The 25,517-nt window shown below is 41.5% G+C and overlaps 1 protein-coding gene and 1 long non-coding RNA gene across 5 annotated transcripts; one reads left to right on the top strand and one right to left on the bottom strand.

The window, feature by feature from the left end:
* Nucleotides 1-561: 561 nt before the first annotated feature.
* FBXO9 (F-box protein 9) lies at nucleotides 562-24,506 on the bottom strand. 4 transcript variants are annotated; one of them, XM_040983555.1, is made up of 13 exons: nucleotides 24,223-24,502; nucleotides 19,935-20,021; nucleotides 18,069-18,227; nucleotides 14,784-14,841; nucleotides 13,442-13,541; nucleotides 10,694-10,824; nucleotides 9,864-9,978; nucleotides 5,863-5,981; nucleotides 5,594-5,684; nucleotides 4,352-4,447; nucleotides 3,998-4,091; nucleotides 1,887-2,038; nucleotides 562-1,174 (listed from the first exon to the last, which is right to left on the bottom strand). In XM_040983555.1, the coding sequence occupies exons 1-13, from the start codon at nucleotides 24,223-24,225 to the stop codon at nucleotides 1,066-1,068; spliced, it is 1,314 nt and encodes a 437-aa protein (XP_040839489.1). In that variant the 5' UTR covers nucleotides 24,226-24,502; the 3' UTR covers nucleotides 562-1,065. The 4 variants fall into 4 exon arrangements, with proteins under 4 accessions (XP_040839489.1, XP_040839488.1, XP_040839490.1 ...); XM_040983554.1 differs by lacking the exon at nucleotides 24,223-24,502 and having other exon boundaries at nucleotides 19,935-20,366; XM_040983556.1 differs by lacking the exons at nucleotides 18,069-18,227; nucleotides 19,935-20,021 and having other exon boundaries at nucleotides 24,223-24,506.
* LOC121158677 lies at nucleotides 21,993-23,122 on the top strand. The gene is made up of 3 exons (XR_005884209.1): nucleotides 21,993-22,117; nucleotides 22,645-22,701; nucleotides 23,056-23,122. It is a non-coding gene; the product is annotated as an uncharacterized LOC121158677 (long non-coding RNA).
* Nucleotides 24,507-25,517: the final 1,011 nt, after the last annotated feature.

The raw sequence follows: 25,517 nt of genomic DNA, 5'->3' as shown, positions 1-25,517 counted from the left end.
AGAAGTGAGAGTGACAAGATGAGAGAGGAAGAGAGGAAGGAGAGAAGGAGATGAACAGGGAGTGAGGGACCAAGAGGGAGTGATAGGGTTAGGATGAGGCAGGGAGAGGATGGGCGGCGAGGGGAGTGGATAAGAGACAGAGATGATGAGAGTGAGGGAAGATGATGATGAAAGGCAGGATGTAGAGGATGGCAGGGAGGGAGAAGGAGGATGTGAGAAAGGGAGAGGATGAGAAGGAATGAGAGAGAGGAGAGCTGGAGGGGAAGGGAGGACAGAGGCAGAGGATGGGAAACACAGGGAGGGCGAGGATAGGACCACACGGAGACAACCCGCTTAGGTTTTTTTATGGAAGCAGCAGCCGATGGGCTGAACTTGTTGAGGGATTCTCTTCCCGCCTTACACCTCTGTAAAGGGCTTGGCTAAGGCCAAGCTATCGATGGGCTGTGCCCAAGCATGAAGATCAATGAGGAAACATGGAAATGATTGGTAAGCCTCTTGACTTTTATTAAATATTCTGAAATTTTTAACAGGCCATCCAAATTTATTTTTCTTGAAAGAAACTTTTTTTTTTAAATGATCTTTATTGGTCAAACAGTTTCAAACAAATCCAGAACAGGTTTTCACATTTTGGGCCTTTAGTTGTTTAGACACTATGTCATGCAGGAAGTAAAATAATGACTCATGGGCGCTCTCCCTGCCACCTTTTAACACTAGGATGACCAGGCAGAAGACGACGACTTATGGGACAGGAATCTGCTTGGAGAAGGACATGATTCAAACTGCATTAAGGTTTTTCTTACAACATAAATGAGCTTTGAAAAACTTAAGATTTCAACTTCTTAATTCCAAAACAACCCAAGAATCAGCTATCCCCTTAAATAAAAATAATAACAATAATAATCAATTTATACTCTTCTTCAAAGAACAGTTTAAAATAAGTTCCAATCCCATATATATATATATGTGGGATAAATATATGTATATATATATACATTTATAACTTAGGTGCTTCTGCGCTATGGACGCTCACTCATGTGACAGGGAGCGAGGCCTGGGCCCGGGGCCCTACAGGGGCCTTTCTGAGAAGGCGGTGTAGCTCCTCACCCTGGCGAAGAACAAGGGCGTGTACATTTTGTCAATCTCGAAAGCGCTGACCGCAGTCTCCCCGGTGGACCTGCAGAGCAAGCACACGGTCACCGGGAGGAATGGCTCCTTCCAAATGCTGCCAAGCTTGTAGGCGGAAGCTTAGGTTGGCCTTGATTTATGACTTACCTCAGTAAATCCTAAATGACACAAGCACATTGCAGAAAACTTGAGTTTTAGAAGATATAAAGATCTTCAATCCACTCATCAGACCCACTACCAGACTCATCAATCCACTACCAGACCCAGTCCTAGAAATATTTTTTCTAGTGTTTCTTGCCCACGCCTCAGGCTCTTTGGAGCTTTCTGATTGACCAGAGTGCAGCAGGACTTCCTCCTGCAGCTTAAATGATGGGATGTGTGCATTTCCCTTTGCAAAGCTTAGGCTCTTGGTGGTGCTTCTCAGCTCAAAGTTATGTTGTGGCATTTTTAACTGATTCTTGAAAGCAGAATTTCTAATGAAAGGCAAGAGACACTTTAAGGCTCTTAAGATATTTTAGGAAGAATTATTTTCCTGGATTAGAATTTGATATTTGCATGATCAGCAGTGACACTATAGGCAGAAAATCAGGGAACCAAGTTTTGCTCCCCCAATCATTTATATCCTTGCCTACCATGACAGAAAACAAATGAAAGCAGAAATCCAAGTGACTTTTTATAAATATTGCAAGGAAGTTGTGTCTTATAATAAGATGCTAACTCTGTGGAGTTCAAAACATCTATTTTTCCCTGCATTCACCTACTTGTAAGTAATGTGACAAGAATGATGTATCCAGATGAGCTTGTTGAACCTCTGGTGGCCGCTGGAGCACAGCTGTAGCCCCACATGGAAAGTCTGTTCTGCTTCTTGTACAGGGACACGACGGAAATATCTGTATTTGTAGTCAAGTGGCTTCTGTTTAAAAAAAAATGACATTTAGCTTACAAATTTGTAGTAAGCATTACATGCTACGCAAGTTATATGCTATGCAAGAATGACACTAAAGTAATATATTGAATCATCAGAGTGCCTTAAAAACTGTTACATACTTTAAAAATAAATGATTTTCTTGTTCAGTTAAATTCACATATAAAATGAGGGAGCTTCAAAATATTCAAGGAAAAGGGATTTAAAAAGATACTTTGATACAGAAAATTTTGAGATTGATAGTTTGAATATTCCATGAACTTTTTCTTTTAAAGATTTAGCCATATTTTGTTCAAAAGGCAGACAGAAGGAGAGAGGGAATCTGGCAAACTCCCCAGGTGGCTGCAATGGCTGGGCTGAACTGAACCAAAGCCAGGAAGTTAAGGACTTGGGCCATCTTCCATAGCTTTCCTAGGCCACAAACACATAGCTGGACGGGAAGCAGAGCAGCCAGGACACAAGCTGGCAACTGCATGAGATGCCAGGGATTGAAGGGAGAAGATTGCTTGTTGAGCCATGGTGCTGGCCCCAAACTTTTTTTTAAAGAGATTCCATACTTCCCCTAGTTACTAATATTTACAACTAATGACATATTTGTGTTAAGATTTAATTTATTTGAAAGGCTGAGTTAGTGGGGGAGAGAGAGATCTTCCAACCACTGACTCACTCCCTAACTTGCCTCAATAGCCAGAACCTGGAGCTTCTTTCCAGTCTCCCACGTGGGTTCAGGGACTCAAGCACCTGCACCATCTCCTGCTGCATTCCCAGGCCACAAGGAGGGAGCCACATTGGACTGGAACAGCTGTGACTTGAACCTGTACCCTTCAAGGTGCTGATGTTGCAGATGGTGGCTTAACCCAGTACAACACCATTTTCCAAAGCTCACTGGTATGCATGGATTTGAAAAAAAGTCTATACCCACAGTAAATCCTAAATTTCATGTCCATGAATTTTTTGACATACTCATATACTTTCATTATTTCTATTTAATCAAGAACCAATTTCAGATACTGGAAATCCAGCTTTTATCTTATACCCTAAATCAACTATTTTTTCTTTATTTATTTTAAAGATTTATTCATTTTCTTGGAAAGGCAGATTCACTGAGAGCCAGAGAAAAAGATCCTGCATCCTCTGGTTCACTCTCCAAGTGGCCTCAATGGCCAGAACTGAACTGATTTAAAGCCAAGAGCCAGGGGTCTCATTCAGGTCCCCCACAGGGGAACAGAGTTCCAAGGCTTTGGGCCATCCTCTGCTGTCTTTCCAGGCTGCAAGCAGAGAGCTGGAATGGGAAGTGGAGCAGCCAGGACACAAAACTTATTCTAAAAATTCTAAGGACAACAAATGCTTATCCCAATTATCTCCCAAAGATAAACCATCCTGGGTCTATATTCTGTCTCTTAAAAAGAACCAGAAAAGTGCAAATGGACAAAGGCTATGAAAAAACAACAACAACAAAAAAACAGATCCCCAATTTGAGAACTTGAAGCATTCTAGCATAACATCAGTAATTAAATTTGTATGGCACACTGTTCCTTTAAAAGAACGGAAAGCAGAAAATTTGCTATAGTGTATTTCCAGTAGGAATTACGTTAGCTGGATGGAAGTGGAGCAGCGGGAGCATGAACCAGGGCTCATATGGGATCCTGGCATTTGCAAGGTGAAGATTGAACCATTTAGCCATTGTGCCAGACCTATCCCTACATTTGCATGTGTAACAACATTGAACCAGAAAGAAATCCATGCTGAGAAAAGGAAGCTGATTCAATTAAAGATAACCACCTGTTAGAAAACTCTCTGGTTCTCTTCAGAGAAGTGTTACACAGTCTTTGTGAAAAGACACAGTAGTTTTTATTCTAATTGAGAATGCTTGAATGAAGAGATGACTGAACTACAAAAGCAAAATAAAGCAAAAAGACAAAACGCAATTCCACCTCACATACTCACTTCTTCTTTTTTCTTAGTTATTACAGCAAACACTTTTGTCTGATTGTCTATGTCTTGTGCTACACGATAATGACCCAGTAGAATTGCATCGGTTCTAAAAAACAAAACAAAATCTTATGATATATATAATAACAGATTTAAGACATAGAGAAAGTAATGAATAATAAGAGTGTTTCCTCAACCTGCCTGAAAAGAATGAGCTGGAATGTAAGATTTCATTTCATAGAACTGGAAGATGTGCAGAAGTAGACCTTCTAGGGCAAGGCCCAAGAGCCCCACCCTTCCACCCTTCCACCCCCTGCAAGGACTAGATATAAATAAAATATGGACTAGATAGGTCTAGAAAAATATTACCTGGTATTTCGAGTTCTTAAGCGGGGAACAATGGACTGAGGTTCCTCAGGGGTCGTCAGCATCATCACATGGCCGTCAGGAAAGAATCTTAAATACCTGTGTAAAAGGAAAACACACCAGAGCAGTGGTCATGGCACCAACCTATTCACAGGTGTGAAACCACAGCTGAAATGGCATGTGCCAAAGACCTGATAAAACATAAAAGTGAACATGGCTGACAATGTGTTAGTTCAGTAACATGGAACTAAAGACATTTCATTATCTTCCTTGGTTGCAACTGTCCATGTTTTAGTTTTATTAAATAAAAATTGGGTTAAATACTGCTCTAGTTGAAGTTGCACACTAGAGCCAGTGCCATGGTGTAGTATATTAAACCTCAGCCTACAGTGCAATCACCTCATATGGGTGCTGTTTTGAGTCCTGAATGCTCCACATCCATACAGCTCCCTGCTAACACTACTCTTGGAAAAACAGCGGAAGATGATGCAACTTGCACCCATGTGGGAGACCTGAAAGAAGCTCCAGGAACCTGGCTTTGGACTGGCTCCTCTCTGGCCATTTGGGGAGTGCACCAGCAGATCAAAGATCTCTCTCTGTAAATATGCATTTCAAATAAAAATAATTTTTTTCAAAAATGTTATGTGTGGGACCCAGCACAATGGCTCAACGGGGCTAATCCTCTCCTTGTGAACACTGGAATCCCATTTGGAAGCTGGTTTGTGTTCCAGCTGCCCCTCTTCCCATCCAGTTCCCTGCTTGTGACCAGGGAAAGCAGTCGAGGATGGTCCAAGGCTTTCGGACCCTACACTCACGTGCAGAAGTTGCGAGCTTCAGATCAGCTCTGCTTGGCCACTGTGGCCCCCTGGGGAGTGAACCAGTGGATGTAGGATCTTTCTCACCTTCTCTTTACTGATGTGCCTGTCCGATAAAAATAAACAAATCTTACAAGTTATACCTTTCTTGAAAGAGTGAGAGCCAGCAATACTCAATAGTTAATACACTTATTTCTCAAGTACAGTAATGTTTAGTAAACTAGAAGGCAAAAGACAAGGAGCATGCTGAAGGAACTGTGTGAGTCTAACCAGTTGGTTTTTTGGACAGCAGTTTATGTTAAATACTAGGTGAAGAGACTGCAGGCCACTGTGTCAATGAGTCAAAATCAATAGACAGCAGATGTCTGAATAACTAATAAACCAGTACTTGGAGAGAATTTTCCACTCACTCATTTTAGTACAGTTGTACCTGTAATATTCCACTTGGTGCCAGGCTCTATAGAAACCATCAAGAGACTGTTCCCCCTGACGAATGTATGTGGTCTTACTGATATACACACCTACAAAGAGAAATTTTTTTTATAAAAAGCATAATAATTTTTAAAAATTAGCATCATATTTTTATTGCAGTTGCTATTAAATATAGTACTTAGGTCCAACAGAGAAAATCAAAGCTAAGAGTTTGTTTAAATCAGTTTGAAAGATGATTTCTCCTGAATTCTACTGAGTCCAGCTTACCATCAAATCGAACACGAGGCCGCTCTAAAAACATCTCCCTCCAGGATGTGTACGGAACAAGTTTAATACTGCTTCTGCCCCAAACTCTCAAGCAAGCCAGACGCCAAATTTCAGGGTCTCTAAATAATATAAACACAAAATCAATACATTTAAGAGGCAAATCCTTAACATATGCAGACATATAGTTCTGCTATCACTCAAATTTATTCACTAAGTGTTTGATGAGCACCTATGACATACTCTTCCAAGGGCTGAGAGACAGAATTATTGCACCTCAGCACAAAAATCAATCAGCACCCCAGGGGTGGGGGTCCTTGACCATTCTGTGTGGTGGTTGCTGGGTCTGTGGGCCCTGCCCCCAGCTGACGCAGGCCCCATTGGACCTACACCCACAGGGTTCACAGGCCCAGCACCCACAGTGCAGTGGGCCCAAGGACCCAGGCCAGGCTTGGTACCATAGCAGAGGAAGAACAGAACAAATGGGACAACTACCCTAGCCAAATGATGATGGCAAATATCTAGGTCCATAGAGACTCTAAGGTTGACCATGTCAGCTAATGGACATTAAAAGAGTTCCCTCAACCTTGGATCAGTGAGATCAACAACATTTCAAAACTACTGAAACCACCTGGGCAGAACCTTCAGTGTATGCATCACATCGGGACCTTGGCTTGATTATCGGGTGGCCATTCCCCATCCCTGGGTACTGGGACAGTTGGGAGGCTGGGTGTGGCTTCTCCCCTTGGCCCCCCTACTTTCCCCTAACCCTTGATCTCACCCTGATCATCTATGTAAGCATCATCTAAAACTTTTAAAAAGTTAAAAAAAATACTGCAATTAATTTTAAATGTATCTACCCTCACTAAATAGGATCTATCCCAGAGAAGTAATGATGGCTCAACATATACAAACCAATCAATTATATTTCACAGAATGTAACAGAAAAATCAAATGATCATTTCAATAAATGTAGAAAAAGCATTCAATAAAATTCAACACCCCTTCATGATTTAAGAACACAAAGTACACCAAGTCATGAATGTAGGCAATGTTTTTTAACGCAACTAGGCCATATAGCATAAAGCAACAACTAACATCAGACTGAACTAGAACAAGCTAGAAGCTTTTCTTCTAAGATTTGCAACAAGACAAAGACAACCGCTCTCAACAATTCTATTCAACTAGTACTTAAGTCCTAGTCAAGGCCACTGGTCAGCACAAAGAAACAAAAAGCATTAAATTAACAAGGAAGAAGTTGAACTATCCTCATTTAAAGATTTCATTTATAGGAAATCCTAAATAAGAGGGCCCAACATAGCACTGGACTATCTCTTAGAACTTCCTTCCCAAGATGACAAAAAAGGAACAGCAATGAAGCAGTAATAAAAAACGGGGGCACAGCCACGTACAGTCTGTGTCCATGTATGCCCAAGAATAAGGCCATTAAGAAGTTCATCATTAGAAACATAGTGGAGGCCTGGCACTAGAAGCATCTTCCACGCTACATGTGAAACTGCATTACTATCTGAATTGTGCCATTTACATTAGAAATGAAAGCAAAGAAAGCCAGGAAGGACTGAACACTACTCCAATTTAGACCTGCCAGAGCCGTCCCATTGCCTCCACCAAAGCCCAGGTAAAGAGCTTCACCTGTAAAGGCTGAAGAAAAACTCTCAAAAGTTATGTGGAAGGCCAGAACTGTGGTGGACCGGGTAAAGCTACTTACTGCCTGTGACCTGGCATCCCACACAGGCTCTAGTTCATGTCCCAGCTGTTCTGCTTTCAGTTTGGCTTCCCTGCTAATGGCCTGGGAAAAGCAGTGAAATATGGCCCAAGTGTGTGGGACCCTGCCACCTATTTGAAAGACCCAGATGAGGTTCCTGATTTCTGGTTTCAGCCTGGCCCACTGGTAGCCATTGCAGCCATGTGGGAAGTGAATCAGTGGTTGGAAGATTTGACTTTCAAAATGAGTAAACAAATCTTTTTTAAAAAAAAAAAGTGTATCCAAAATATATAAAGAATTCAACTGCAGGAAAACAGTGATGAAAAATGGGCAAAAGGCATGAGCAAACATTACTCAAAAGACAAATGATGTATGAAAACTCAGCATAACTAGTCATCATGAAAATGCAAATTAAAAACACAATGAGATATTACTCCTTTCCTGTTTAAAATGGCTATTACCAGACAAAAAACATCAAGCTTTGGCATTGATGTAGAAAAAGGGAATCCTTATATATGGTTGATGGGAATGTAAATTAATAGTCATCGTGGAAAATAGTATTGCATTTCCACAAAAGGAAACAAAGGACTATCATATTGCATATTTAAACAGTGACTGTAGAGGCCTCAGTCTATCTAGATGTTCTCTGTGTTCTGTGCAGATGCCCTTGCAGCTAGCCACTAGATAAAATAACCTTTCAAGGTACCCTAAGAAGAGTGAAGTTTAAGCCTGAGGGCCACTGCACGAAGACTGATTCATGACCTACCTCATCACTAGCTTTTCCCAGTATACACATCATGAAACACAGCTCCCTTAGGTTATATGTCTTGGAATCAATAAGCAAGTCTGTTTACAGTTACCAGGAGTCCCTCACGTGGTTTTTATGATTTATTTGTAAGGCAAAGAGAAAAAGAGAGAGAGAGAGAGAAAATCTTCCATCACTAGTTTACTCCCCAAATAGCTACAACAGCTAGGCCAGACAAGGCCAGGAGACAAACTCCATCCAGGTCTCCATCCAGGGGCCCAAGTCTTGGGTTGTCGTCTGCTGCCTTGCCCAGGTGCATCAGTAAGGAGCTGGATGGGAAGTGGAGCAGGACTCAAAGCAGCACTCCTATGCGAGATGCCAGTATCTCAGGCAGTGGCTGCGGCCCCATGTTCTTCAATTTTTCATTCATATATGATTGATAACCCATAAACCTGTATTGTCTTAAACCTGATTCAATGCATGCACTTAGCCTTTTGCAAAAGTACAAAGTCTTTAACTGAATTTAGTCTTGCCAAACAGTCACTTCAGGCAACAGGACTGATTGTTCCCAAATTTTAGTAATTGATTTGACTAGCAGAATAAACTTTGATTTTTCAATGAGACTCTGATTATTTCAGAAAACAATATGATGTAGCCATCGCACTGCTGCGTATCTATCCAAAGGAAAGGAAATCAGCATAATGAAGAGTAATTTGTACTCCCATGTTTAGTATCATAAAAAACAATATACGAAATCAACATATGTGTCTTTTAGTGGGTGAAAGGAGTAAACAAAATGTGGTATACAATCTTATACACAATTAAACACTGTTTAGTCTTAAAAAGTAACAAAATTCTGGGGCCAATGTTGTGGCATAGCAACTTAAGCCTCTATCTGTGACACAAGCATCTGGTTCACGTCCCAACTGCTCCACTTTCCATCCAGATCCCTGTTAATGAGCCTGGGAAAGCAGTGAAAGATACTCCAAGTGCCTAAGCACCCACATAGGAAACCCAAAGTCAGCTCCAGGCTCTTGGCTTCAGCTTGGTCCAGGCCCTGCCATTGCAGTCATTTGAGCAGTGAACCAACGGATGAAAGAGTTCTCCCTATCTCTCTTCTTCCTCCTTCTCATAACTCTGCCTTTTATAAAGCTGAAACGCAAACTGTATGGAAGCAGTACATATGACATTCTACTATTACTCTATACCCTGGAAACCAAGCATGTAACCTTTAAATCACATTAAGTACAGCTTAGCAAAATATCTCTTCATTTTAAGCTTTTACCTAGAACACCAATCACATACTTTTGTGAAAATTTGCAAAAGACCCAAAAAAAAAGGAACAAAAAAAGAACATCTGTCCCACCTACCTTCCTCTATAACTCGACCCTCCCCACCTTGATCAGAGGTCCACATGGACATGCACCTCTCTCAACCATGTAAACAACATTAAAAATAAAATTCTTTAAAATTTGCAAAAGACCATACTCTTTTTTCCCCATTGCTTCAGTTGTTTTCAAAGCAAGCAAGTACCTGGCACAGATATAGAATCCTCTGCATACCAGGGACAACTGCTCCAACGATCGGAGGTCCAAGTCGCTAGAAACCACCCATCGGAAGATGTACATCAGGACCTCCATCGGCAGCACTGCAGAAGAAAACCACCCTTCTTGAGTCTTCCTTAGTCATCCCATCGTCACAGCCACTCTCCCAGTGCACTGTGCATCCCCAGGATTTTAGAAGCTAATACCTCATACCTTCAGAATTGCTCAGTGCCAACAGGAATTAACAGTTCCTAACCTAAGACTCAGATCCTCACCTTTTTCAGTATAGATCCGAAGCTTCTTTTCTAAAGCACCTTTTCCTTTGCAACACTTTTTTTTCACTGAGACATGTTAAAATATGTAAGAAAAATATTTCACTGTATACTTGTGAAATTCACATCATTAATACTTGAAAGCTATTATTAGTCTCCTTAAAATTTTTAAGTTCCCTTTCTCTGAGAAATTCCAATTAGACAATATTCAACACATAAAACAACACGTTCATGTCTGAAGACTCAGGCTGATTCGGGACTACTGCTTAACTGAAATGCTTCACCATAATAGTATCCCTCCAACCTTAGGGTTACCCCAACAATTCATGCTCCCTGCAAGGCCTTTTTTGAAATACGACATGCTTGAAGCACAGAAGTACTAATTCCACAAGGCTTCAGATTTCCCAAAGCTTTTCAGTTCAATCAGCAATTATAACTTCTTCGTCCACCCATGTTTTGAATGAAGACATCAGCTACTTACCCACATAAGCCTAGAAAAATTCAATCTAATGTCAAGTATCCTGAGATGTGGACTGCACATGCATACCTGATATGTGAGTCTGACTGCTCTCCAACTCCGGCTGACACAGTTTGAGCACCGACTCCTGAAACGTGAGTTGCTGCTGGAAGTAGGACAAGAGATCCTCCATCTTGCCATCATCATCATTATCTTCTATGCTGAAATGTGGAGAGCAGTGAAAACACGAAGTGCTTTTTCCATTCAGAAACTCATTTTTCATAACATTGTCAAATCTGCTTTAGAAAACTCACTTAAAAACAGTCTTGTTATTTAACAACAACAAAAAAGTGATAACTGTTTATCCTGCCTTGAAAAGGAGTACTGTATCACGTTTTTCAAACAAAAATCTTTACTAATTAACACGCAGAAAGACTTAGGATCTTGGGATACAAGTGTTGAGATTTAAATGCTCAGCTTTTGTGCAGAGATTTCATCAGCTATCACAAAAATGTCAAATTATGTCAAAAGCTTTTGCCAGTAAGTGATCTTAAGCCACTCCAAAATTTTTTTGAATAAAAATCAAATACGGACATGTCATCTTAAGTACTTACCAAGATTTTTCTAATAGATGTGCCTTCTTAACTAAATATCTAATTTGAAAAACTTCTTAGGGTTCACAAGTCATCTACTAACACATTTAAGTGTGTAGTTAATAGTTCTTAACAACAACAACAAAAAAGAGCTAACTTCCCATTTTTTGCTTACACTAACCAGTAAAGATGATCAGACTTAGCAAAAGGCTTCGGTTTGGATAAAATTAGAAACTAGGAAGTAAAACACATTTTACTGGCACAGGAAAACCCAAAAAACAAAACAAAACAGAAAAATTCTAAGTTAATCATGAGATTTGGTAAGGAAAAAAATGTTTACATCTTACAGGTTATGAATTTGTTTAAATGGCTGGGAGAGAAAGAAATGCTTTCTTGAGTGCTTTAATGCAATCTTCCTTAACAGCACTCGAGACTATTTATAAAACTGGGTAAAAGCTAGATGTAACAAATTTAAAGAACATTTAGAAAAAGTTCAATTTTAACTACAAACTGCTTTATATTACTAACTCTAATTTGGTGAATACCATCATTAACCAAAAAAGTTCAGATAATTAAAACTGACTTTATTGGGATGACTTTGATATGGCTAATCCAAAAGGTTAAGTATTAATACCAAATGCAGTTACACACACTTCCAAATAAGCATATTAGGCACAAAGGCAACAACTTGCAAAATTTTGAAAGGTAACAGCTTTTTGCCAAAATTATTTTTCTTATATTATGGTTATTAAATCCGGAATTTTTTTAGAGATACAAACTCCCTTCCCTGCTAACATCAACACATAACACTTTTCAGGAACAAGGGATTAATGTAAATTTTCTAGTTCTCTTACAAACCGTTTCTTTTTTTTTTTTTTTAAGATTTATTTATTTATTAGAAAGTCAGATATACAGAGAGGAGGAGAGACAGAGAGGAAGATCTTCTGTTTGATGATTCACTCCCCAAGTGAGCTCTACGGCTTTAGCTGCTAGGCCACGCCGCTGGGCGTGTAGTTTTAAAAATACTTCTCGCACATGGCACGATAGCGTAATGGTTAAAGTCCTCGTCTTGAACATGCCGGGATCCCATATGGGCTACGGTTCTAATCCCGGCAGCCCCGCTTCCCATCTAGCTCCCTGCTTGTGGCCTGGGAAAGGAGTCAAGGACAGCCCAAAGCCTTGGGACCAGGAAATAAGTTCCTGGCTCCTGGCTTAGAATCAGCTCAGCACCGGCCGTTGCGCTCACTTGGGGAGTGAATCATTGGACAGAAAATCTTCCTCTCTGTCTCTCCTCCTCGCTGTACATCTGCCTTTCCAATAAAATTAGCCAGGCAATGAAATATGATTCCTTTTAAGAACGCTTAAAGCCTATACTGGTACATTCAAAATATTATTTTAGAACTTTAATGTTTTGCCCACACATATTAAGAGAACAAAGTCTTGCTATAGTTAAGCATCAATCTAATAAAATTAAAAACAATTTTAAAATATAAACCTTAAAAATATATGAAAAGGGCCCGCCCGGCGCAGTGGCGCAGTGGTTAAAGGTCCTCGCCTTGCACGCCCGGGATCCCATATGGGCGCCGGTTCTAATCCCGGCGGCCCCACTTCCCATCCTGCTCCCTGCCTGTGGCCCGGGGAGGCAGTCGAAGACGGCCCAAAGCTTTGGGACCCTGCACCCACGTGGGAGACCCGGAAGAGGCTCCTGGCTTCAGATCAGCATAGCATCGGCCCGTTGTGCTCACTTGGGGAGTGAATCATTGGACGGAAGATCTTCCTCTCTGTCTCTCCTCTCTGTATATCTGCCTTTCCAATAAAAATAAAATAAATCTTTAAAAAAAAAATATGAAAAGACTAGTCTAATGAAATTCCACATACTCATCATACAAGTTCAACTATTAACATTTTTTTTTAAATTTAACCTAATTACATGTGAATATTTTTTATATTAGCTGGGTCTCAGAAAGTTTAAACATGGCTAATTTATTTCCAATAGTGACTCTTGTATTAAAAATAACATTTTATCTCAATTTTGCTATTTCTATTTTAAAATGTGCATTAATATTTTAGTCTTCAAATTTCCCCATTTACAATTTTTCTACAGCTTTTATGAACAAGGATATACTACAGACTATGCAGGTTAACAGAATTAGCACCATCTTCTATCACATTAAGGGTCAACAGGGCAAAGATTCTTAATGTTAACAAACTCTATGCATTACTGTCTATCAAATTATATACGCACTAGCTGTTTCCAACGCCATCACCATCTGGAGACCGGGAATAAGTAATCTTGAACTCTATATCAGGAACAAGTTGCATAGCCCTACGATAAAACTTGATGGCTAAAAGAAGAAATAAAACTAAATTAGTTATGACCACACACTTCAGCAATTTACCTTTAACTGTGGTTTAATTTGGTAACTTTTTAACAACCAAATTATCTTTTTATACATGCAACTCAGTAATTCAATGAATCAACTTGCTTCCACATTTTTTACTACTCAGAAAGAAAAAATTTTAAAGGGTAACGTGGTATTAAAACTGATGATGCTATATTTTACTCTTTTATTATAGCCCTTCCCCCCTCATTTTCCTTACCCACTCACACACAAACAGAATTGATTTTACATGGTTGCTTTTCTTCAGTGTCTGAAAATGCAATGGCAATCACCCCAACAGAAATACTTGTACACAAACCACAAACTTCAAGGACAGAGTTGGACATAAATACTTCCCTGAGGGAGAGTTTTCTGGAATTTACCCTACAAATCTAACTTTCTTTAGCCAGACTGTCGCTCATTCAGTTAAGCTATAATATTCAGTAATAAGCTCTCCTCATGAAGATATCTCTCTACAACCTACAGCTGTCATACCTAACTCCTTTTCAATACAGTCTACTCAGTTCCATATACAAGCATTCTATCTATATTCTATTATTCTGGGTGAGTTACTGTATGCCAAGTGCAGATGGGAATCTGCACAGACACTCAACCACCCGGACACTTTTAAAATCTTCCAAGAAATATCCGTACAACAATCTTGCAAATAAATGCGGTAATTCAGGGAGTATTTTCAAACGATTCAAACACAGGTGTTTCTCCCAAGCCTCGATGTGTTTGCTATCGTAAAATAAAAGTGTAATTCCAAACCTACCACTATAAATAGGTCTATAGTTTTGATTACTAACACATTTCTATTGGATTATTAAAACAGACAAAAAGCCAAAGCATATTGCTTTAGTAAAATACAAACTAATCAGAAAACAAATATATGCTCATCTGATCAATTAGATTCCCCTGTATGAAGTAATTTTCACCTATAAATGGAAGCTATCCTATTTTAAAATGAATACAATTCATTCATGAGAAATACTAAAAGTACAGAAAACATTATTTTTTATCTGTCAACATATTCCCCAATAATATATTTTAAAGATAGGTTATGCAAATACACAATTTTTTATTCAAAAAAATTTCAAAATTATGACACTATGACAAATATGTTCTAGTGAAAAAAGAAAAAATATAGTAAAGCTGTTACTCATAAATCCCACTACAACCAGACCCTCAGCAATGGGGTTTTACCTTCGTAAAGAGCTCCATTCCGTTCTTCCTCTACTGCTTTTAGAAAGAGTTCTCGAGCCTATAAAAATTGAAAAACAATTTTTGAAAATGTGTATTAACAAGGAGTATGGGGACCCATACTGAGGTTCAGGCGGTTAAGCAGCTATCTGCGATGCCAGCATCCCTTCCCCTCCAGCACCTGCTAACACCTATGGGAAAACACTGAAAGATGGTCTGAACACTTGAGTGCCTGCCACCCATGTGGCATTCCAAGCACTTAGAAAGGCCTGGCCCAGCTGGTCATAGGAGAAGTGGTCAGCATAAAAGCTAAGTAAATCAATATTTTTGTTTTACTTTAAGGTGTGTCAGTGGCATAAGCAGCCTTTCTAACAAACGATACTTAGAGCAAGTAAATATCAGTAGGCAAAATAATTCACCCCGGAGGTTGGCTGTTTGGCACAATTCTTAATATGCTGCTTGGGATTCCTCATTTCACATTACAGTGTCAAAGTTCAAGGTGTGGCTGTGATTCCAAGTTCAGTTTCCTGCTAACATGCACCCTCGTAGGAAGTGGCTGATATCTTGGGTAGTTGGCTCCATGTCACTTACATGAGAGGCAAGGGTTGAATTCTGAATCCCTGGTGTCTACCTGTTTCAGCCCCAGTAATTGCAAGTGTTTGATTGGTAGTTAACTCATGCATGGGAGCTCTCTCTCTCCCTGCTCTTCAAAAAAACACCCCCATACCAACAAAAGAAAATAGTCATTTTGACCCTCATATAAAAATGGAAATGGATCATGAACTTAAATGCTAAATCTGCCTACAAAACTTAAAAAAAAAAAAAAAACAAAGAAAATCTTATAAGACACAGGATTAGGCAAAATTCTGACACGTGACACCAAAATCACGATTCACAAAAGGAAATGTAGATAAACTGAACCTCATCAATACTGAAAATGTGAAATTCCCCATTAAGAGGATAAAACAAGCCACACACTGGGAGAAAATATTGACAAGTCACATATTCAACACAAGACTTGCATTTAGAATACATGAATTCTCAAACCTCAACAGCAAAAACATAATTAGAATAGCACAGATATTTCAGAGAAAATATGCATAGGGGAAATAAGTATAGGAGGAAGATATTTAAGTTCATTCGACAGTAAGGAAGTACAAATTAAAATCACAATGATCTATCATTACACAGAGATCAAGTCACTAAAATTAAAATCAAGTCACCAAATGCTGATGAGACGCTGGCACACACTGATGGTGGGAAAATGGCACATCTGGAAAACAGTTTGGCAATTTCCTTCAAAACAAATGTGCACTTGCCATAGAGCCCAGCAACTACACACTTGGGTATTTATCCCAGAAAAAATGAGAGTTTATTTTTGCCCAAAAGACAGCACCAAAGATTTATAATAACTTTAATCATAATAGTCCCAAATTGGAAGCAACTCAAATGTCCTCTAAGCAAGTAATGTGGTTTCAACAAGCAAGGTGCATCTTTATTACAGAGTATACCACCTGCTACATACAGATACATACATAACCTAGATGGGTCTCAACAGCTTTAGGTCAAGTGGAGAAGGTTTATCTCTAAAGGTTGCATACTGTACGACTCTAGTGATAAAATACTCTTGGACTGTTGCAACTATAAAATGGAGAACATATCAGTGGCTACCAATAGGAAACAGGGAAAAGGAGAGTAAAACAGTCCTTGAAAGATGTCTTAATCAAAATGGAGTCACAGGGTCAGTACTGTGACATAGCGGGTTAAGTGCCATCTGCAATGCCAGAATCCCATACGGGCTGGGCATGAGCTTGCGTCCTAGTTGCTCCACTTCCGATCCAGTTCCCTGCTAATGGCATAGGAAAAGCAGGGGAAGGTGGCCTGTGTTTGGGCTGCTACCACCCACACTGGAGGTCTGGAAGAAGCTTCTGGCTCTGGCCTGGCTGTTGGATGTTGCCATCATCTAAAGAGTAAACCAGTAGATGGAAAATCTCTTTCAAATAAATACATTTTTTTAAAAAGTAGAAACAAAACTGAGTCACCTCTGGAAAATCAAGCTGGAAATTAATGAAGGGATGAATTCACGCATGGTTTATTTGTCAGATGAGAAGATCTACCATAAGAGACTGCCAGAGCTACAACCTTGCAGAGACCATCCAAATATGACACAAGGGATACTTCTGTAAGGGCAGCTGCCCAGCAGTCCTTGGTCAACACTGAGCTGATGCTACCCTCCCCTTCCTTTAATAAAGATTTCTTTTATTTTTATTGGAAAGGCAGCTCAGATTTATGGATAGGAGGAGAAACAGAGAGAAAGATCTTTTGTCTGCTGATTTAACTCCCCAACTGGCTATAGCTGAGCCAATCTGAAGCCAAGAGCCAGGAGCCAGGAGCTTCTTTCTGGTCTCCCTCATGGGTGCAGGGTCCCAAGGCTTTGGGCCATCCTTTACTGCTTCCCCAGGCCACAAGCAGGGAGCTAGATGGGAAGTGGAACATTCGGAACATGCACCAGACCAGTATAAGATCATGGCTCTTGCAGGGAGAGGATTTACCCAACTGAGGCATTGCACCTGTTTCAAAATAACTTATGTAATCTTTTTCAGTTTACCTTTGACAACCTTTGCCTTCGTCTCTGAACGGACTTAAAATTTATCATGACATGAATATTACAGCTTGCAATCTTCTGCTTATTTCTGAATATTACCACTGCAGAAGATTGGGTGAAGAGTGCAAGGGACTAATCTGTACCTGTGAATCTGCTAATATGTTGAAATAAAAATTAAAATTGAAAAGCCTGAAAAATTTTAGTCATTATAGTAATGTCAATTCTTTGGTGACTAACTGCAAATGAATATTGGATTTGATGATGTAAAGATGACAGCTTCCATCAGAAAACAATGAAATGTGAAAAGGCGTGCTATGACTACAAGAACCAGGAAAGGGATGAACTGGCAGGCAGCATTCAAGCACATTTTCAGAATGCACACTTGCAAGATTTTTCCAAAATAAAGAATATCATTGTAATATGTTCAATAAAAGGCATAAAATTAAACCGCTTGGAAAGGTTTCTGTTGATTCAGAGACATCAATCAAGTAAATCTCAGAGGTATGTAAATGAACAAAAGACATATCCATGAAGAACGCACAGAAGCAACACTATCCAAATATGTAGAAAAAGTAGCAAAGCACGTACAAACATGATATCAACATTCTTCCATATGAAGAAAAACTACATGTCATGTACACGTCACTACACGATGACAATATGATGATGTCTTTAATACTTAACTCTTCTTCTTTTGCCAGTTCCTGTTTTCCTTTGGTATCTGCTGCTGCTTTCAGTTGAGAACCTCTTGCTGTTCTGCAAGGTCGTGTTTCTAAGCTGCTAGTGCCCACACCTGGGGCAAGTTCAAACATCCACTGAGCTCGGAACATTTGGAGTTGCGCCTAAAAGGAGACATGTGTTTCAGGCTTCACTGGAGCAGGGTGGCATAGCTCTGGAACTTACCAATGTGCCCAACATCTACTCTCAGGCACAGAGTTATCATTTCAAGATCAGAAAACAGTCTCTTAAATTACCCTTAGCCACTAAACTTCTGTTATCTCTCAAACTAACCCTCTGCTTAAGACATTCAAGACCCATGAAAATTGGTTTGAAGTTAGTCTTTCTATACAGCAAAAGTCTAATGGTATTGGGAGAATTAAACTTCAGTTAGAAATGCATGTGAGTCATCACTTAAACCTGTATTTGCTAGCTTCAAATAATTAAGGAAAGCATCATTGGGAAGACATTAACAGTACTGCCAAAAACAAAAGATTCTACAGGTGAGTCCAAAGTCTTTCCTTTCATAATCATGGTTTCAGAAAGGGAGTTATTTTTTCCCCCCAACTAGTTATTTAAAAAATGTTACAAGAGAAAGGGAAGGGCCTCTGGGTGGCAGGCTGGTTTGCTGGTCAGATTCCCCCATGAGCAACAAAGAACCTGTGGCCCACCTTCCTGGAGTTCTGCCTACAAACATCCTGGACTGGTCAGCCCTGCTGAGAACTGCCTCTGCAGGACCACAGTCTTCCCAGGCCCCACCTTTTATCATTGATGGCAGATAAAGGCCTGGCACACTCTGCTCTCACTCTCTCACTGCAATTCCGGCCAGCTCTAAAAGGCTTCAGAACTCCCACGGGGCAGGCACAGGCAGCCCTGAAGGCTGCTTTGCAGCTAGCTGGCCTTCTCCCCCTGACCACCGCTGCCCTCCTCTCTCCTCGCACAGCTTTGATTCCAAGAGTGCTCCCTTCTCAGTCTTCCACACAGCAATCGACTTGGTCAACCAAGCTGAGGCACGTCTCCTCTCAGACAGGGCTGTAGCCAACAGGATCAGGTTTATTACTCTCAGCTTTATGCTTTTTTAGAGGCACATATCGATGTTTTAAAAATATTCTGCTCTCCATTCTGTGCACTGCTTTGGTTCCCAATCCTCTTCCAAACAAGTTTCACAAGCACAGAGACTCAGGTTGTCTAACATGATAAACATTTTTGCACATGCATCCTTACTTTCCCCATTTCCTCAGAATTAATCCGGAAGCACAACTGCTGTGTTTTTCACTGCAATCCACATTGCCAGCCTGCCCTTTGGAAAGCTGTGGTAATTTACCCTCATGTACAATGTATGAGTGTTTTCATCATCAGACATTATCCATCAAACTGATTACATTATTGATGAGACTATCTCTCCAAATGCTTAAAGGCCACTCACATGACTTCATCCATTAACTGTCATTCAGTTTTCTGTGTTGCTCTTATTAATTTATAAGAGTACTCTACACGGGCAGAATGTCAATCTAGAAATCCCTATGTTGTAAGTAGCTTCTTCCAGGACCATTCTTCAACTGGATTAACGTCTTTTGTTACATATAGCTTTTAAATGTTTACATAGCCAAACCTATCAAACTTTTCTTTAAGGTTTTGAGTTGTGCTTAAGCCTCAATCTGAATACTTTAAACCCATACATTAAATTACATGGTAGCAATTATTTATATTCCCTTTTCTAGAAAACAATGCAAATTAAGAACTTACATAATTATTCCGTAATTACAACCAATTACTGCAAATGGATGAGAACTGATAGAATGAGAAATAAATATGTAATTGAAGAAACATGCCTGCAGGTCTGTTTCAGCAGGACTCTCATTTTCGTCAGCGTTGCCTGCTCTGTCGGTATCAGAATGACAATCTTCCTCAGCTTCTGCCTGCCAGGGAAGAACCCACATGGTATCAGCAGCAGGTACACAGCAGTCTCCTTTCTCTCGGGGGCTTGCTGCTGGGGCAATGGCTTGCAGAACTCGGTACAGCAGGGATATAGGATGCATTTGGGAAAATAAGCATACAATACATATTTTCTGCTCCAAACCATTTTTAACATCACCACCAACCTTAACATTTGCTCCCAAACAGAAAATTTCAGATTTCTCTTCATCCAAAAAATTACATGTAAAACAATTCAGATTCATTACTATTCTTAAGTGATGCAACTCAGTATAAAATAAATTCCATTATTAACATATCAATGAGTGTTAAGTATCATAATCTATACTAATAATTTTCATTTCAAAAGTTCAGTAACAAAACAAGTGGCTTGTTAAAGACTTTTTTAGAAGAAAAATATTTAAATAAATTAACCCCATGGTCCAATTACAATAATTATTGATGATGCATTTCACGATTTGTGAGATCAAGACCTTAATAAGGTCTACATAATGCAATTGGTTGTTAGGATTTCAAGGATTAGGTTATAATTCTTTGTTTCATATTATTTATTTGTTTACTTATTTATTCATATTGGAAAGATGGATTTACAGAGAGAAGGAGATACAGAAAGATCTTCCACCTCCTGGTTACTCCCCAGGTGGCCACAATGCCCAGAGCTGAGCCAATCTGAAGCCAGCAGCCAGGAGCCTCTTCCAGGTCTCCCACACAGAGGTAGGGTCCCAAGTCTTTGGGTCCTCTTCTACTGCTTTCCCAGGCCAAAAACAGGGAGCAGGATGGAAGTGGAGCAGTGGGGACACAAACCCACCACCCAGTGGAGGAAAGGCGAGGATTTAATCACTAGGCTATTGCACCAGGCCCTGTTTCATACCATTATTTGTGATAAAACCAGGTGATTTTTCTGCAAGGTTGAGATTTTGCTGAGTAATAAGTAAATATTTTCCTTTGTCATCTTACTCTCCATAAACTGTGGCTGGATCTGTAGATAGGTGATGTTGTTTCTTATCAGGAAGTGTTCTGAAATGTGGTAGAGGTTGAGCAAGTACCTTGGCAGATGTCCCAAACACAACTGGGTCCCCTTGAGGACAAATAAACCCTAGCAATTTTCATGTCCATAAAGGGTCAGCAGTTCCAAAACTGAATATGCTATGTTTCCTGTTAAGCAGATACAAAGTTGCTTCTCTCCAGCTAAAGTGAATTACACCAAGCAGATAAATTCATACTGCTTTTTTTTTTAATCCCCGTAAAATTAAACAATTTGGGTGGGCTCTAATTTAAATGCTTTGCCAGGTGGTTAAAAATAAAACCTTTGCTTCAGAAAATAGTTAACAGTTCAGCATACAGCTTTGTTATAGGAAATATTATTAAACATTTCTATACATGACTGTTACCTGTTCATTAACATATTCAAATGTACTAGGAAGATTTGGCACTAAGAGGATTACAACAGTGAATGCTTTCACAAGAAATTTTTTTTTTAATCCAAAAAATACAATTTTTGGATATGGGATAGACCTAAGGTGGAATAAAGCTGGACTGGAATTTGTGCGGCCTGGGGCTTCACAGAGATCCCACACCAGATTCTCTGGTCCTTTTTATTCTTAGTGTTTAATAAACCGAATCCCACCTTGCAATGACAATGAGATGTTGCTTCAGTGCAGTCTGTTGGATAATAGCCTTACTGGCACACGGAACTTGTGCAATCCTAAATGTGCTCAGGACTATACAGGAATGTGATAATCAGAAAAAAAAAAAAAAAAAAAAACTTGCAAGCCAGCTAGAAATAAGAACAGGAAAACCTGCTCAGTTTTACTAGTTCCCAAGATGTTAAGCTTTCCAGTGATAAATTTTAGCTGTAAGTTGTTGTTGGGAAAAACATGTCTGTCTGAACACAGATCACCAAACTTGGCAGCCAGACATGCTCACATCACAGAGCAGCATAAGTAAGCTTTGCTCTCTGTTTTATCTCACGCAACCAGATTCAAAGCCGAGCTGCCTTGAGAACATCATAAAAGATAAATCAGTAAAGAAACCCCTGAGAGACCAAGAACTTGTGTGAATTTCCAGAAAACTGCAAAGTGTAAGTATTAATGTACTGCCAATACATTTCCCCCAACCCCCAAAAAAGCTCTTAACGAGCTTTCCCTACCAAGACCTCCACAGGCAGAAAAATACATAATGAAGGAAGCCATATGTGTACAGCACATGACCGCTTGGCAAGCAGGTATCTGTTCTGTCAGGTAAACACCAAGCTACTGAGCCTTGCAGGGGCTGCCCTCAGCCTTCTAACTCCGGCCTGGCAGTCCTAGGGAATGGCCTTCTAGAACTTTCCCTTCTCTCCTCAGTCTGTCCTCTGACATATGCTGCTCACACTCCTCCCTCTGTAATGCCCCCTCTCTCTCCTTCGCTCATCCCTCAAGACAGCCCAGGGGTCACCTTAGATGAGTTTTCAGTTGCCTACAAACTGCCCCTTTGTCTTCTGACATCTGCATCCATGTTGTATCTACATATGCCTACTTCCTTCAGAGTTTCATGCAGTGAAGGCACACATCACATCTTAGTCATCTCTGTAACCTTATGGTCAACACATTTTTGCTTGATTCACAGTAGCAGCCTGGCCAAGCCTCACGTGTCTCATTTGCAAAGAGAGATATCTGTGAAAAGGTTTTATGATTCCCAAGGTTCCTTTCTGCAGGTGACATTTCACATTTGAAAGTTTCTAGGCGCAGGCGTTTAGCCAATGGTTAAGATGTCTGTGTTCCATCCTGGGGCACCTGGGTCCCCACCCTGTTCCAGTTCCTGATCCGACTTCCGGTTAGTGCAGTCACTAGCAGGCAGTGGTGATAGCCCAAGTAACCGGGTGGGCTGTTACTATCCAATCCAGGGATACCTGGATTGAGCCCCAGCTCCCACCATTTGGGAAGTGAACCAATGGCTGGAAGTTCTCATTCTCTCTTAAATAAGTAAAAATTGAGGGGGGGAGGGTGGAGGCAAAGTTTATCCTAAATCATTTTACAGGTTTGGCTATACTGAAGGTCTAATAGGTACTAGAGTCTACAGTATGCCATAAGAAGACAAGTAATCAGAAAAAAATTGGCTGAATGAGGAAAATGCCATACAGGTATTTAATGCACACCCAAGGACGATAAAACAGGAAACCTGTAACACAAACAGCATCTTTTCTTCTCCCTTGAACTCCCATTTAACACTTTGCTTTTTGGCAGTAGGACCACAAGAACATCACATTTGTGATAAACAGGTCTTTGGCTACCACTCAGGTCTTTTCATCTTTCACATTTGAGTTTGACCTAAATATCACCTTTCAATAGCTCAAGTCGTCAGCATTTCACAGGGTGGGATTAAAGAGACATAAAGGTTCAGGGTTTTACTCTGGTGAGAGAAGGCCTCCTGAGAGCTTAGGATCAGAATCAATGGGTGTTTCTCCTATACGCCAGATTAAAACCAGAAGCAAAGTTCAGCCATTTATTTGATGACTATTTGAGCAAATAAGTTTGCAATCATTTCGTACTTGATTCATTCGGCGTTCAGTTTCTCAAACGCACAAGGTACCCCTAGCCCAAGAAAGAGAGGGCCGAGACTGCATATTCCAGTATTACTTGCACTGTCCCAACTGGCGGTTGCCTAGCTCAGCCTCTCCATTTGCACTGCACAGACGCTCCTCAGGCGCTCTGCGTCTTGCAGCAAGATCCTCGCCAACTCATCGGGCCAGGACAGCCTGCCTGCCAATATCCTAGCTAGGGCACTGCCGCCTCACAGGCAGCAGGTGCGACTCACACCCAGGACTCCTGGGGTGGGTTCCTGGAATGGACATTGTGGAGACCCGGCTATGCAGAAAAGGAGCAATCAACAAGTGTCTCTCGCTTGCCGGGGCTCCCTCCCCAGTTCAGGTGCTGTTTTTGATGTAAAAGTGAGACAGCTTTAACATCCCCGGGGAGCAAAAGGGGCCCTTTGCTCCGCCGTCCCGTAAACCCTTGCTTCCACAGCGAGAGCTCGGCTGGGAGGGTGTCCAGCAGGACGAATCGGAGGAGCGGTCAGGGCCGGCACCCCCCTCCGAGGCCAGGGCCCTTTTAGGGGGTGCTGGACGCGCGGCTCCCTCTCCTCCCTCTGACCACCTCCCGGGACCCAGGCCCTGCCCCTCCGGTCCCCTGACCCTCCCCGGGTTACCATGCTGGCGGGGCCGCAGTCCAGGGGCCCTCCGCACCGTCCCCTCGGAGGTGGGTGCTGGGTGTCCGGGTGTCTACTCCTGCCTGCCTGCTTGCAGCGGGGCTTAGCAGAGTTCTCGGTCGGAGAAGCGCACCAGGCAGCGGCAGTAACTACGGGCCCGGCGTACGGCAGCCATCTTCGCGGGGCAGGGGGCCAGATCGGGGCGCGCTGGAGCCGCCGGGGCCTCGGGGAGCGGAAGAGCGCCCGCGGACAGCCGAGAAGGACGACTGCGAGGAGCAGCGGCGCCGACCCTGCTGCAGACCCCGAACGCCGCGGCGGAGCAGCCCTCTCCTCTGCCAAGAGCTGCGCGCCGCACGGAGCATGCGCGAGGCGGTGTCCGTCCGTGCGCCCCGCCAGGCTCCTCGGCCGGCCCGCGGCCCCGCGGTGCACGAGGCGTGTGGGGTCGGGGTGAGGCTGCTACGCCCCCAAACTGCGGAGTCGACGGCTGCGGCTCGGGGACTGTTGAGGCCAGCCTGAACACGAGGTAGCTCGAGAGGGTTGAGCCCTTAAGGCGCGGCGGACTGGACGCTTGGGATGGTGGCTGCACGGCCCTTGGCAGGCGCCTTGCGGCAGTAATGTGGAAAACTGTGGAACTCCGCAACAGTCCCGGGAAGTCATAAAGGTGAAGCTTTCCAAAAGCACCAGTCTTTAGGAATTGAGGCCAGAATGCGTTCAGGTGCGTAACAGGCGGGAGAGCAAAACTACAGCCAAAACGGGGCAAGTAACACTACAGATCCCATAGAGCAATGCGGGGAGGACGTGTGGCTCCAAGACTCTGAAACCCAAGAGGGGGCGGAGACTGCTTCCGCAATGCATTCTAGGGTTTGTAGTTCGCTGTTGCGGGTTGAGTGCCGGAACTTACACAGGGGCCTATTTCCACCTCTTAAAGCTGAAACACCTGATTGCACTTCAAGTGAAGATCCCGTCTATCAGGCTGTGTTTTATTTCCCCGAACTTTGAATCCTTTTCACTAGGCAAGTTTGCATATTCAATGAATACCTACCTTTATTCACTTTCACTTGCAAACATTGAATTTCTGAAGTTTAATACCCACTGTTAAGGATGCCAAGATCTTAGCTTCAACAAACTCATGCTATCTAAGTTTAGGTTTTCTTATTTTGTTCTGGAAACCTTGGAAAGCCTACACACTCTTTGGCTGTGAAATAAGGAGATAAAGAAAAAAAGGAGCGAGAATAGTGAAGTAGAAACATCTAAGTGCCATATCAGCTCCCCATAAAAAGTAGCTACATAATTAA

The sequence above is a fragment of the Ochotona curzoniae genome, unplaced genomic scaffold, assembly GCF_017591425.1.
Source record: "Ochotona curzoniae isolate NIBS_2020 unplaced genomic scaffold, NIBS_Ocur_1.0 contig_3819, whole genome shotgun sequence".
Taxonomy (NCBI): Eukaryota; Metazoa; Chordata; class Mammalia; order Lagomorpha; family Ochotonidae; genus Ochotona; species Ochotona curzoniae.
The sequence above is the reverse complement of the archived record's forward strand: the minus strand, read 5'-3'. Positions and strand labels throughout refer to the sequence as shown.